At 39.3% G+C, this 13,705-nt stretch overlaps 1 protein-coding gene across 6 annotated transcripts in view; it reads left to right on the top strand.

Annotated features, from left to right (window-relative positions):
• Window positions 1-13,705, top strand: part of CHL1 (cell adhesion molecule L1 like) — a 229,783-nt gene that overhangs the window by 112,804 nt on the left and 103,274 nt on the right. For all 6 annotated transcript variants that reach the window (XM_081319702.1, XM_081319701.1, XM_081319704.1 and 3 more), the window contains 3 exons: window positions 1,685-1,867; window positions 8,211-8,316; window positions 10,215-10,405. In XM_081319702.1, the coding sequence (XP_081175828.1) occupies window positions 1,777-1,867; window positions 8,211-8,316; window positions 10,215-10,405 (388 nt within the window). In that variant the 5' untranslated portion in view covers window positions 1,685-1,776. The remainder of the gene's footprint in view (window positions 1-1,684; window positions 1,868-8,210; window positions 8,317-10,214; window positions 10,406-13,705) is intronic.

Below are 13,705 nucleotides of genomic sequence, written 5' to 3'. Positions count from 1 at the left end.
TTTGAAGACCCCTAAATTAGACATTGAAGGGCAGGATGAGGTAGGGATAGAGCACCTCACTGAATATGGGTGACATGGCCTTAACACAACAGTTGTCATGTTAGCGGTTTATGCCTGTTTCATGACGGATTACATTAGTGATAGGGTATTGCAATATGCTGTGAGTTTATGGAGATATCAAGAGCTACCAAAGCCTACCACGGTAGCTTTGAGACTGGATGTTATTTTGAATGTAACACTTCCTAAAGCTAATCATTTGTAGATGTAGTTAATTTGGTTTGAAATATTGTTTGAATATGGTCCATGTCCAGTTTAACTTCTATTCATTTTCAGTTTTTATTTAAGAGAGGCTGGGGAAAGGAGAGCAACCCTGAATATAAATCTCCATCAAAGCTCCTCTGCTTTAATTCCTGTATTGGGTAAACAGATACACACACCCCCCCCCCCTTCCCAAATCTCCGTAATTTCTACCCAGTTATAAACCAATGGCCTGTAACACCCTCTGAATAACTGCTGGTCAGCCAGCTGTTTCTCATTGTCTCTCTGGGGTTTTCTAAGTGTCACTTCCTGGCTGACTGCCTTCGCTCTGTCAGATATAACTGGAAGATAGCTGGCTTTTCTGAAGTACAAATTGCAATCCAGAACATTTCTTCTGAGATAAATGGTCACCTGATTTCCATCAGTGTAGCAGCTGGTTGCCAAACTAGTAGTTTCCACCTTGGTCAGTGAGCTGTGGGCAAAATTTATATATATATATATATATATATGTCAAATGCTTGTTAACTATTTTTAGATTACCTTGCTAGGCCCCAAACATGGGACAAATCTTTATTTCCTGTGTCAGCCTAACCTGAAGGCCATCGACAGGCAGTAGTCACACCGGTGACAGCTCATATTTATGTAATTTTTTTTTCTCCCTTAATTCTTTGTTAGCAATTTAAAATTTTTTTTACATATATATATATATATATATATATATATATATATATATATATATATATATATATATATATATATATATATATATATATATATATATATATATATATATATATATATATATATAACTTTTGGTTCTTTGTTACATTTTATACTTTCCATCTTCTGTTCTTCCAATGTATTTTAAAATGGCTATAAAAATAATGGGGTCTTTGTATCAACCTTAAATTATTGACTCTCAGTTTAAGATACCTGTGGTAGACAACATTATCTGTAAATGTGCCTTTGTACCAAAGTACATTTTCTATCTAGAGGTGTTTAATTGTTAATAAAATTCTAAGGTGTTCCTGCTAGAATGTTGGGGGAACAGTAAAATTATTCTAGCCCGTATTAAAAAAAAAGTCATGATATATATCTTATTTTTAAACTGTTTTCAATCTGTTCATCTCTATTAAAAAGAAAAAAAATAGAAGGTTAGAATTGGGCCAAATACAATAGCCATTTTTCCCCCTTGTATACAAGAAGGAAAGTAATTAGATTTGTTTGGGGTAATTGATTTTGTTTTTTCCCCTCCCTTTCTGAATACGAGAACAGGAAGGTAAAAGAATAAACTACAATCTCTATATTGCTGTGATTTATGCTTTTGCTTATTAATCTTGCCTATTTTTTCATTCTCTTAACATAATTACAGCTGAACCATTGCCTTAAAAGTATATTTTGGTGACTGTCTCTGCTTCATTTCCAGATTTTGCTCTCTGGGACTGTATTTAGTGTACAAACCAGGAAGATTGTGAGGCATCTTTCAATCTGTTTGGAGTTCATGTTTACAGAAGAGAGATGGAGATGTCATTAGAAACAGAAAGGATTTCTGTGTGCCTGATTCTCTTTGTATTAAATTTGGCAGCAGCTATTGAAATCCCCCTTACTGGTAAGTTATAGCTATTTGCTGAATGTCCTTCTACTGGTGATTAGATTAGATCTTACCAATGTGTTGTTTCCATTTTGAGCTTTATTTTTTTTTCCTAGTGTGGCCTCTTGAGAATTTCTGTGTGACAGAAATTGCAAGTTTCATGTTCTTTTTTTATGATTCGTGCAAAGCCATCAAAAGGTACATATAGCACAGAGATAACTGACTGAAGAGCCTTATGAATCAGTCACTAAAGCTGTGACTTCCAAATTTAGGCAGGAGGTTCACTAGAATTTTTTGGGTATCCAGACAGGACAGAGAAACTCAAAGTGAGTATCAGAAAAATTGGTGACAATAAATAATAATATCATGCAATGTTTCTTTGAATATTTATTCCAGAAAAAAATATCAGCCAAGAGTATTTAATGAAACAATTGTTTTGTTGCTTTGCATATATTGTTATTTGTTTAATTATGATATATTTTAGCTGTCATTCATGACTGCAATGGCTTGCAATATATAAAACCATACCTTTTAATAAAAACAGCTTATGTACAGTTTTGTTTACATTACAGATTAAATTACATTCATCTCACTTTCTCAATTTTATCTTATTAATGACAGAATGCATAGAAGTTCTAGAGATTTGTTCCAATCCCATCTATTTTTATGTGAAAACCTGCTATTGCTTGTCATATACTGGATACCTCACAAGTTTCTCCAATGAGAACTTTTGAGATTATTTTTTTCTATAGAAAGATGATAAAAATAAGTCTTAATACTTCCTCGATTTATTAAGCCTTCCTTCCTTCCTTCCTTCCTTCCTTCCTTCCTTCCTTCCTTCCTTCCTTCCTTCCTTCCTTCCTTCCCTCCCTCCCTCCCTCCCTCCCTCCCTCCCCCCTCCCTCCCTCCCTCCCTCCCTCCCTCCCTTCCTTCCTTCCTTCCTTCCTCCCTTCCTTCCTTCCTTCCTTCTATATTCTTAATAATTGCATTGTCAACCAAAATATGACATACTTCAAATCTGTTGTTATATGTGGCCAACAGCTATTATGAATATGCTTATTGTGAAATTGACCCAATCAAAGTATCCCAAATGAAGCAGTCAGTGGTGAAGAATCGAAGTTAAAAGTATCTTAGTAAGAAGAAAGTGTCAGAATAATTCTTGTGTGATCCTCATGGTTCCCAGCTGGCTGCACTTTTCTCAAGTTCTGTTGAGAGAGTCACCGATGTTTTCACTGAGCAGATTAATGTAACTTTATAAGTAGGATGCTGTTCTTTTTTTTCCAACTTCCTATCAGCCCATTTTCTGTCTTAGCATTAGACATCCCATGGTAGCAGGAAATTATTTTGTCTAATTTGACTGTAGACTGCCATTATTAGGCAGAGAGGACAAAATTGTGTACAAATAAGTATGTTTCATAGAGAACACTAATATCAGAAAAGCTGAATGTGAGTATCATACAGAAATATTTTGCTTTGTAATGTGTGGGAGAGTGTATGAAGCACCTTGCTTTGAATTGTTAAAGCAGCCATATTTTTTCCCCCAGATTTGTGGACCTTCTAGCTCAGGGGTCTTCAAACCTGGTCCTTTTATGACTTGTGGACTTCAACTCCCAGAATTCCTCAGCCAGGCACATTGGCTGAGGAATTCTGGGAGTTGAAGTCTACGAGTCATTAAAGGGCCAAGTTTGAAGACCCCTGGTCTAACTACTTTAATCATTCATATAGATGTGTTTCTTCAGGTTTTGCATAGTTCTAATGGCTGTGGAAAAAATATTTTTTTTAGTTCGCAGCAAATGATTCACCTTTTCAGAGCTGGTGGTTGAATTCTCTTATAAATTGCAAATTTGGATTCTAGATCACCCATTATTTAGAATCATCTCCTCAAATTACATGGCCTTGCTTTGACCCCATTTTTCCATCTGAATTCTTAATTTTTGTTAATGAAGGTTTTAATGGCTTTAATAAACATGAATCATATCTGGCTATAAACAAGATAGGCAAAGCCTGGTTCCATTGGCAGTGTAGACGAAGAGGTACCATATGGTGTAGCAAGATACCACATTCTCTTTGAGCAGTGAGTTTTCCAGTTCACTAGGTTTAAAGACTTTCTAGCCAGTTCTCTAATATTCATTCCTGTAATTTATAACACAGTGGTAATTCTATTATGGTCAATTACTCTTCAGGGTACAATTTCCATTTTTATAGTTTGGTTATGTGAAGATTCACAACACTTTAATTTCTTCAGCATAATAAAAGAATGTAAATCTATGAAATAGATGATTTGCATAGTTGTGAGTCCATCCATTCTGCTTCTGAGGGTGCATGGTTTTGAATATGAAGGAACACTTCCCCCCACTTTTACTATACTCAAATACATATAACAAGGACTTCTATTACAGGGCATACATGTTTAGTTATGAATCTTTTTTGCCTATATCCAAAAATACACTACCAGAATTGACCTAAGCCATTACAAGAGGGGTGTCAAACTGCCGGCCCACTGGCCGGATGCATCATGCCAAAACCATGCCCACCGCAGCTCCAGCAATGGGGAAAAAGTCACAATATGTCCCGACACGTCACGTAACATGGCAAATTTGACACCCCTGCATTAGAAGAATGGTTGTATTTTCTCCTCTAGAATTTTAATGTTCATAAATTTGATGAGAAGTAATAGTGATGTACACACACACACAACAAAGGCAGCTTACTCAATGCCCTCCCCCATGTACCAGAGAGAAAAAAAGGGATAGGAAGCCCCATCCAAAGTATGGTGGCATCTGGAATTTGGATATGGATCATGTAGGCATTGCAGTCATGGGTCCCATGAAACCATGCATTTGAAAACCAAAAAGGCCATTGGCTTATTAGAGCTCTAATCATATAGATAAGGGATGTGGTGGCTCAGTGGGTTAGGACGCTGAGCTTGTCGATCAGAAGGTTGGCAGTTTGGCGGGTCAAATCCCGAGTGCCGCATAACAGAGTGAGCGCCTGTTACTCGTCCCAGCTTCTGCCAACCTAGCAGTTCGAAAGCACATAAAAATGCAAGTAGAAAAATAGGGACCACTACGGTGGGAAGGTAACAGCGTTCCGTGCGCCTTTGGCATCTAGTCATGCCGGCCACATGACCATGGAGACGTCCTCGGACAAGCGCTGGCTCTTCGGCTTTGAAACTGAGATGAGCACCAGCCCCTAGAGTTGGAAACGACTAGCACGCATGTGCGGGGGGAACCTTTACCTTTTACCTAATCATATAGATGCTTAGCTGAGCTTGAACTCTGACCATAGGAAGACAAATATAAGGAAGACCTTATATCCATAATAACTGGATTTGTACAGAAAGTACAGATTATAACTTATTTAAAAGTGCATTCTAATATTCAACCTTAAGATCACTGGCCCCTGCATCATAGACACCAGGACTATGTGGAACCACCCTACAAACAGAAGCATAACTTTTGTTGGTAAAAGCTGATAAAGGGCACCCCTTGCCACTGTTATTATGTGGCTATCCAGTACTAAAGAGAATTCTCAGAAGGCAAACTTGTTCCTTAAGGGAGACTACAACTCCCATCAGAAAAGGCACATTGCCTGAGCCTCAGAGCCCAACCCCTGAAATCAGCAACAATTCTGCCTTGTCCAAGTTTCATTTCAGATCATTTTTTCACATCCAGTCCTTTACAATAAGGAGATATGCAGAGGTTTTCAAAACATTCATGAAAGGAAAAGAAAAAGCCATTCTCATCAGTGCACAGAATGCAGTTAACTTCAAACCTTCCTCCAACTCATTCTTCATGTTCATGTAACATGGGAGAGAGAATACAACCTTTAAGACTCCCGAGATAATTCCCCGGAGACCAAACTTTCTTTGTATCACCTTCTGTTAATGTCCAAACACATAGAAATGGAATAACTTAAAAGTCTTTCTTTTAAGAAGAATTCAGAGAAACCAGAACAGTTCAAAGTAGAACAAAAAGAATTATTCACTGCGAAAAGATGGGAGAAAGAAACATGAACAACATATTTATCTAACACAAAGGGCAGAACTTCCAGGAGCCACAGGAAACAATATTGTGTTTTGTTTAATCTGTTTGATTTAACAGTATGGACAGTCCCAAAAATACTGAAACATGTCCAAAATAAGGACAAACTAAATAGTTTGATGTTAAAATCTCTCTCTTTCTTGTTCTCTGTGTTTAAATAATCAAAAATTGCAATAATGCAAAACTAATAAAATTATGGGGAGAGAATATTTTTCGGTATGGAGCATATCTTTCATAGGATCAAAGTTTTAAAGTCATAGTACTAAACTCAAGTTGATAATGCATTTTTAGCAGAGAATGTACTGTAGTTGCAGCTGCAGAGATATGTAATAAGACTGAATGAAAATGGAAAGGCTAAATTTATTAACCTCACAATTAATGTTAAAATTAATTTCTCGGATTAATGTCTCCATTATTCTTTTCGATTTTTCTCTGTTACAAAAGGCTAAGATGTAAGTCTTGAGCTCATTCTCTTCAGTGAAATTCCTTTTGAATAACACTGCTAGGAAATCCTCTTGATCAAGCCAAACCAAAGTGAATAGAAGATATGCAAGATCTCTTGGGCAGCACAACACACTCATGTCTGAAATGGTTGCCATTAATATCTGTTTTTCTGTGCCCCTCCCTGAAAGATAATGTGCTATCTTATTGTATTATATTCTTTTTTTGGAATAGCATTGTTGTTATAGGACTTCAGATATTCTGAGCAGCCCCATTTATTTCAAATTAGTTCTCAGGTTCAGGTTTTATATTCTTGTCTCCAAACTAAAAAAAAATGATAGAACATAAAAAATAAAAATAAAATAAGGCTGCTATGGACTTCGAATTATAACAAAAAATATAAATTCAAATCCTAGCTAGCCAGTGGTAATATGACCATTAATTCTACATTCCACTTTTTTGCTTTGCTGGAAAAGCTACCATTTGACACAACAGGAATGTGTTGCAAGATGGCAGTTGCCTTGTACACAACTACCAGATGCAAGCTGCACAAATCTGGATAACCACTAGATAGAGATTTTAGTATCTTTTCACTACTGTCATTTGGATTTTGCAATTTTACTCTGGAAGCACTGTTATAAAGACATTTTGAGCATGTGTTCATATGTAATAATAGATGATTATTGGAAAGCAGTTTAGTTATTATTACAATATTTTCCATGGATATACTATATTGTTCCTTAGTTTCTCAAAATATAGTGTTCACCAAGAAAACTTTTATTTAATGATTCTACCAGACAATGGAAGTTTAGATAAATAAACAATGCACTGTAGATACTGTAGATACTGTAGAGATACTCATCCTTCCATTGGAGTTCACAGCAGTATATATGGTGGCTTCCTGTCATATTAGGTAAAGGTAAAGGTTCCCCTGCACATGCGTGCTAGTCGTTTCCAACTCTAGGGGCTGGTGCTCATCTCCGTTTCAAAGCCGAAGAGCCAGTGCTTGTCCGAGGACATCTCCGTGGTCATGTGGCTGGCATGACTAGACGCTAAAGGCGCAGGGAACGCTGTTACCTTCCCACCGTAGTGGTCCCTATTTTTCTACTTGCATTTTTACGTGCTTTCGAACTGCTAGGTTGGCAGAAGCTGGGATGAGTAACAGGCACTCACTCTGTTATGCGGCACTCGGGATTCAACCCGCCAAACTGCCGATGTTCTGATCGACAAGCTCAGCATCCTAACCCACTGAGCCACCACGTCCCTGTCATATTATTTGACAGCAAAAACTTTGTCACTTCAGTTGGGATGAGATATAGTGGCTGACCTGAAGTTGCCCAGTGAACAATCAATAGAGTGTCTAACCATTCAGATAGAATTTGTTCAGGATAAGCTGTCTCCAACCGGGTCTTTTAGATCTATAGCATCTACTGCTGCTGTAACTGAGTTCATTCATCATACTGCTATTTGTCCTGTTTATCTTGTTCTTTCCCTCTTTCCTAGCAGTATGAATTTCTGAAAAAATCTAGGTGTTACACATAATGTACTCAAAATATGTTAATCTAAACTGGATACAAACTACATTTGTATCTCTAGTGGGAACTCAGAATTAATTTGTTTTCTTGGTTATTTATGGTATTTTCAAGCATCTTCTCCAGGATCAAAGTGTCCCTAGTTTTAATTCCATCCCACTGCAGTACCCTTATTCCCCTGTAAAATAATTGCTACTTATCTAATCTCGCTTTTGTATCAGTGGATAATATTTTTAGTAGCTGCTCTTATTTGAGGGGAAATTCCTGTTGGTTTTCTGTATGACAAAAAAGCGAAAGCATAAGCAAATAAGGTTTCCAGGTGTATTTTACCTTTGTGTATTTCAGTGCGACAGCTCCCAACAATAACAACACAGCCAACAGATCAGGTTGCTTTCCCTTTTGATGATGAATTTTCAGTCAAGTGTGAAGCTAAAGGAAACCCCCAACCAATGTAAGTTTTACTGAATTTGTGACTTTCTGAACATTTATTTCTCTTTTAGTGTTTTTTTAACCTTTGGTTTATCATTGTTTTCTTTCAAAAATGTTCATCTCCCTCCCTCTTGTAATCATTTATTTATATTTATATCCTGCCTTTATTTTTATAAATAAAGAGGCAAACATACCTAATACTCCTTCCTCCTCCTAAGAGATACCTCAACAAAAACCCTGTGAGATAAATTAGACCGAGAGAGAATGACTGGCCCAAAGTCACAAGCCAGTTTTCATGCCTAAAATGGGAATAGAAGTCATGGTCTTCCACTTTCTAGTCCAGTGCCTTAACCATTACACCAGGGGTAGGCAACCTCGGCTGTTTTATGACTCGTGGACTTCAACTCCAGCATGGCTCAGCTTGGAAACCTCTCCCTTTCCCCTCAGCAAGGCTGGCTCAGGAATTCTGGGAGTTGAAGTCCATGAGTCATAAAAGAGCCAAAGTTGCCTGCCCCTGCATTAGACCAATCAACTAACCTGTATTGTTGGATGACTCAAAGGCACCAGTCACAAATAAAATATAAAATCAGGCTAAAAGGATTTGCTCAGTGTCTTAATTATATAATCTATGCTTAACAGTATCCAGATTAACCACAGAATTAAGGTGTGTAAGCAGGGCATGCTAATGTAGAAATCTAGTTGCTGTCAACCATGTCCTGTTTGTAATTTTAAGTTGGAAACAATCTGATTGTAATTACATTCCTGTAATCCAAACAATTTTCAATTTTTACCATAGAACATTCTTTCCACATAGAGCTCAAAGTGCAGAAGACACATAAATTTGGGAAAGAGAAAAACAGTGATAATCCCATTGTGCCCCATTCAGATCATTCATTACATTCCCCATTCATTCAGGACACTTTTACCAAAAGAATGAATTTGGCCTGTCATGAAATACAAGTCATTACAGGGTGAGGTCATGAAATGGAGGTCACTACAGGAGAAGAGACAGTTTGAAATGACAGGTCGAAATGAAAAGCTGGGTATCATCATCATACTGATGATACCCAACTCCAAAACCACGAATGATCTCACCCAGAGGCTTCATATAGATGTTGAACAGGAGAGGCGAGAGGACCGACCCCTGAGGAACTCTGCAAACGAGAGGCCTCGAGGTCGACCTCTGTCCCCCTGCCAACACCGACTGCGAGCATCTCAGAAGGTAGGAGGAGAACCACTGAAGGACCGTGCCTCCCACTCCCAATCCCCTGAGACGCCGCAGCAGGATACCATGGTTGATGGTATCAAAAGCCGCTGAGAGGTCTAATAGGACTAGGACAGAGGAACAACCCCTGTCCCAAGCCCTCCAGAGATCATTCACCAGAGCGACCAATGCCGTCTCCGTGCTGTGCCCAGGCCGGAAACCCGATTGGTACGGGTCTAGATAGTCAGCTTCCTCCAGGACCAAAGGGAGCTGATGCGCCACCACGCTCTCAACAACCTTCACAAGAAAGCGAAGGTTGGAGACCGGACGAAAGTTGTTTAATACAGCTGGGTCCAAGGCAGGCTTCTTGAGGAGAGGTCTCACCACCGCCTCCTTCAAGACAGCGGGGAAACTACCCTCACTCAAAGATGCAGATATCACCGCCTGGAGCCAGCCTCGTGTCCCTTCCCGAGCCGCATAAACCAGCCAGGAAGGGCACGGGTCCAACAAACACGTGGTGGAGCTCAGCTTCTCCATAATCCTGTCCACTTCCTACATATATGAAATATATGTAATATGTAGTCATTCTGATTTATTCATGCATAGATGAGAAGGGGCAAGACAAAAATTATTAAAACTTCTGGCATTTAATTTATAAAATATTGATACATTATAACTGTTTCAAAATTATTTAATGCTATTTAATGTCTTTTTAGCTTTAACTGGACAAAAGATGGAAAACCATTTAGTCTGTTGGGTGACTCACGGATAACTACATTTAATAATTCAGGAACATTTGTAGTTAAAAATCGTGGGAACATATTCCTTTTCCAAGGAAAATATCGCTGCTATGCATCCAATGAATTGGGAACGTCTGTGTCAGAGGAAATTGAGCTAATAGTTCCAGGTGAGTATTCATGATAAAAATGATTGTTATTTCAATGTACTTTCCCTAAACAGCTAAATTGTAAGATGCTGAACATCTTGTTTATTGCTATGGTAGTTCATTGCCTTAATTGTACCTAACTTGATGTGGGATTTATAAGAACCTCTCGGGAGATAGAAGGGCTTTGAAGAATACAGATATTTTCTTTTGGAGAATTGTGACAAGCATTCCCTGTATTCCTTCTGTATTCTCCCTTTTCATCCATTTTCTCAATGATACATTTAGGAATACATCAAATGGCAATAAATGTAGTGAGACCTCTTCGAAGAATAAGAATAAAGAGTTAGGAAAGCTGATTATGAATTTTTTTTCCTTTGAGCAAATCTATTCAGCATTTTTAATTGGAGATATTAGAATTTAATTTAAATGTAAACCCTAAATGTAGAAAGCCTATAATCCACATTAGTAAAGTCTCCTTCAAAATCAGCTTGGCTCCTGATGATTTTATGGACACATACCGTATTTTCCGGCGTATAAGACGACTTTTGAACCCCTGAAAATCACCTCAAAAGTTGGGGGGTCGTCTTATACGCCGGGTCGTGTTATACGCCGGAAAAAAAAACAAATCAGTCGAGCGTCCCCGTTCTTGCAAAGCCGGGCCGCCGCGCGCAACCGAGCTATCTCCGGCGCGGCTCCAAAAAAAAAAAAAATCCCAGGAGGAAAAAAACATTTTCTACCCGTCAAATAAAAATATAATGGCTCTCTCCTCTTCCCTTCCCCCGTTTCACATACCATTAAGCAGAGCCGAAAACCCCGTGCCCCTCCTGTTTAAAAAGTTTTGATCTTTGCAAATGACCTTAGCAAAACTTCTGCGCAGCAGATGTGGGAACAGCGGGGGCGTCTCATCCTTCCTCCCGCTCCGGATTGATCCCCGTCCCGCCGCCCCTCTTTCTCCAATTTGAGGCCGAAGCCAGTTTCTGAACCAAGAAAGGGGAGTTCAGTGCAAGGCGCCCCAGGATCGAGCTAAATTGCCGGTTAATGCAGAACGGAGAAGATGGGAAAAGTTCCCCAAGAGTTAGAGCAGGAAAGGCGAGGCAACCACTGACCAAGGGGATGGAAATCGTCCGAATCCACGCAAGCGCTCCTCGCAACTGCTTCTTGCCCTGCTTCACCCTCCCCAAATGAAATTAAAACAACCTCTTACCGCCTCGCCCGAGACGCAGGCCGATAAGGCGACGGCGAGCACCATCCACACGTTCCACATTATTCCTGCGTTTGCAGCTCTCGCTGCGGCTGCTGCTGCGCTTTCCCAATTTTGAACCAATCAGTGGTTCCGTGTCCAGTTCTCACTTTTGCTTCTTGACCTGCATATAGGTTTCTCAAGAGACAAATAAGATGGTCCAAATTTGGTGGCAAATTGAGTGTAGCACTTTTACTGCATCGTCTTTTAAGATTTTGAATAGCTCAGCTGGAATACTGTCACCTCCACTAGCTTTGTTGTTGCTCAGTTTTCCTAAGGCCCACTTCACTTCACATTCTAGGATGTCTGGCTCGAGGTCAGTGACCACCTCATCGTGGTTACAGGGATGTTAAGCTTGTTCTTCTGTGTAATTTTGCCATCTCTTCTTAATCTCTTCTGTCTCTGTTAGGTCCCTGCCATTTTGGTCCTTTATCATGCCCATTTTTGTATGAAACCTTCCCTTCATCTCTCCAATTTTCTTGAAGAGATCTCTGGTCTTCCCTATTGTATTGTTTTCTTCTATTTCTTTGCACAGTTCATTTAAGAAGGCATTCTTATCTCTTCTAGCTATTCTCTGGAATTCTGTATTCAATTGGGTGTATCTTTCTTTTTCTCCCTTGCCTTTCACTTCCCTCCTTTCCTTAGCTATTTGCAAAGCTTCCTCAGACAGCCATTTTGCTTTCTTCCATTTCTTTTTCTTTGGGATGGTTTTAGTTGCTGTCTCTTGTACAATGTTGCAAACATCCATCGATAGTTCTTCAGGCACTCTGTCTATCAGATTTAATTCCTTAAATCTATTTGTCACCTCTACTGTATATTCGTCAGGGATATGATTTAGTTCATACCTGAGTGGCTTAGTGCTTTTCCCTACTTTCTTCAGTTTAAGCCTAAATTTTGCAATGAGAAACTCGTGGTCTGAGCCACAGTCAGCTCTTGGTCTTGTTTTTACTGACTGTATAGAGCTTCTCCATCTTTGGCTGCAGAGCACATAGTCAATCTGATTTATGTGTTGACCGTCTGGTGATGTCCATGTGTAGATCCATCTCTTGGGTTGTTGGAAAAGAGTGTTTGCTATCACCATCGTATTCTCTTGACAAAATTGTATCAGCCTGTGCCCTACTTCATTTTGTACTCCAAGGCTAAACATGCCCGGTTATCTTTTGGCTTCCTACTTTAGCATTCCAATCCCCCATGATGATAAGGACATCATTTTTTAGTGTTAGTTCTATAAGGTGCTGTAAGGCTTCATAGATCTGGTCAATTTCATCCTCTTCAGCACTGGTGGTTGGGGCATAGACGTGGACTACTGTGATATGAAATAGTTTGCCTAGGATTCGAACTGAGATCATTCTGTCATTTTGGGGATTGTATCCCAGTATTGCTTTTCCTATTCTTTTATTGACTATGAAGGCTACTCCATTTCTTCTGAGGGATTCTTGCCCGCAGTAGTATACCTGATGGTCATCTGAATTAAATTCACCCATTCCTGTCCATTTTAGTTCGCTGATACCTAAGATGTCGATGTTCAGTCTTGTCATCTCTTGTTTGACCACGTCCAGCTTTCCTTGATTCATGGATCTTACATTCCAGGTTCCTATGGAGAAAAAAAATCTTTACAGCATCGGATTTTTGTTTCACCACCAGATACATCCACAGCTGAGCATCCTTTCGGCTTTGGCCCAGTCGCTTCATTCTTTCTGGCGCTACTAGTACTAGCCCTCTGCTCTTCCCCAGTAGCATATTGGACACCTTCCGATCTGAGGGGCTCATCTTCCAGCATCATATCTTTTTGCCTTTTGGTACTGTCCATGGGGTTTTCATGGCAAAGATACTGGAGTGGGTTGCCATTTCCTTCTCAAGTGGATCATGTTTTGTCAGAACTCTCTGCTATGACTTGTCCATCTTGGGTGGCATAGCTCATAGCTTCATTGAATTACGCAAGCCCCTTCGTCACGACACGGCAGTAATCCAAGAAGTGGTATAGTTCTCTATTGAACGTTAAACGAAAGTAAAAGTACCAGGCTCTGCTTTTTGGTTTTACTTTCACTGAACAATCCCAATTTGGGATTCGGATAAATTTC

This window comes from Vipera berus, assembly GCF_964194415.1.
Source record: "Vipera berus genome assembly, chromosome: 2".
Lineage (NCBI taxonomy): Eukaryota > Metazoa > Chordata > Lepidosauria > Squamata > Viperidae > Vipera > Vipera berus.
Note: the sequence above shows the minus strand (reverse complement) of the source record. Positions and strands in the feature narration are given on the sequence as shown.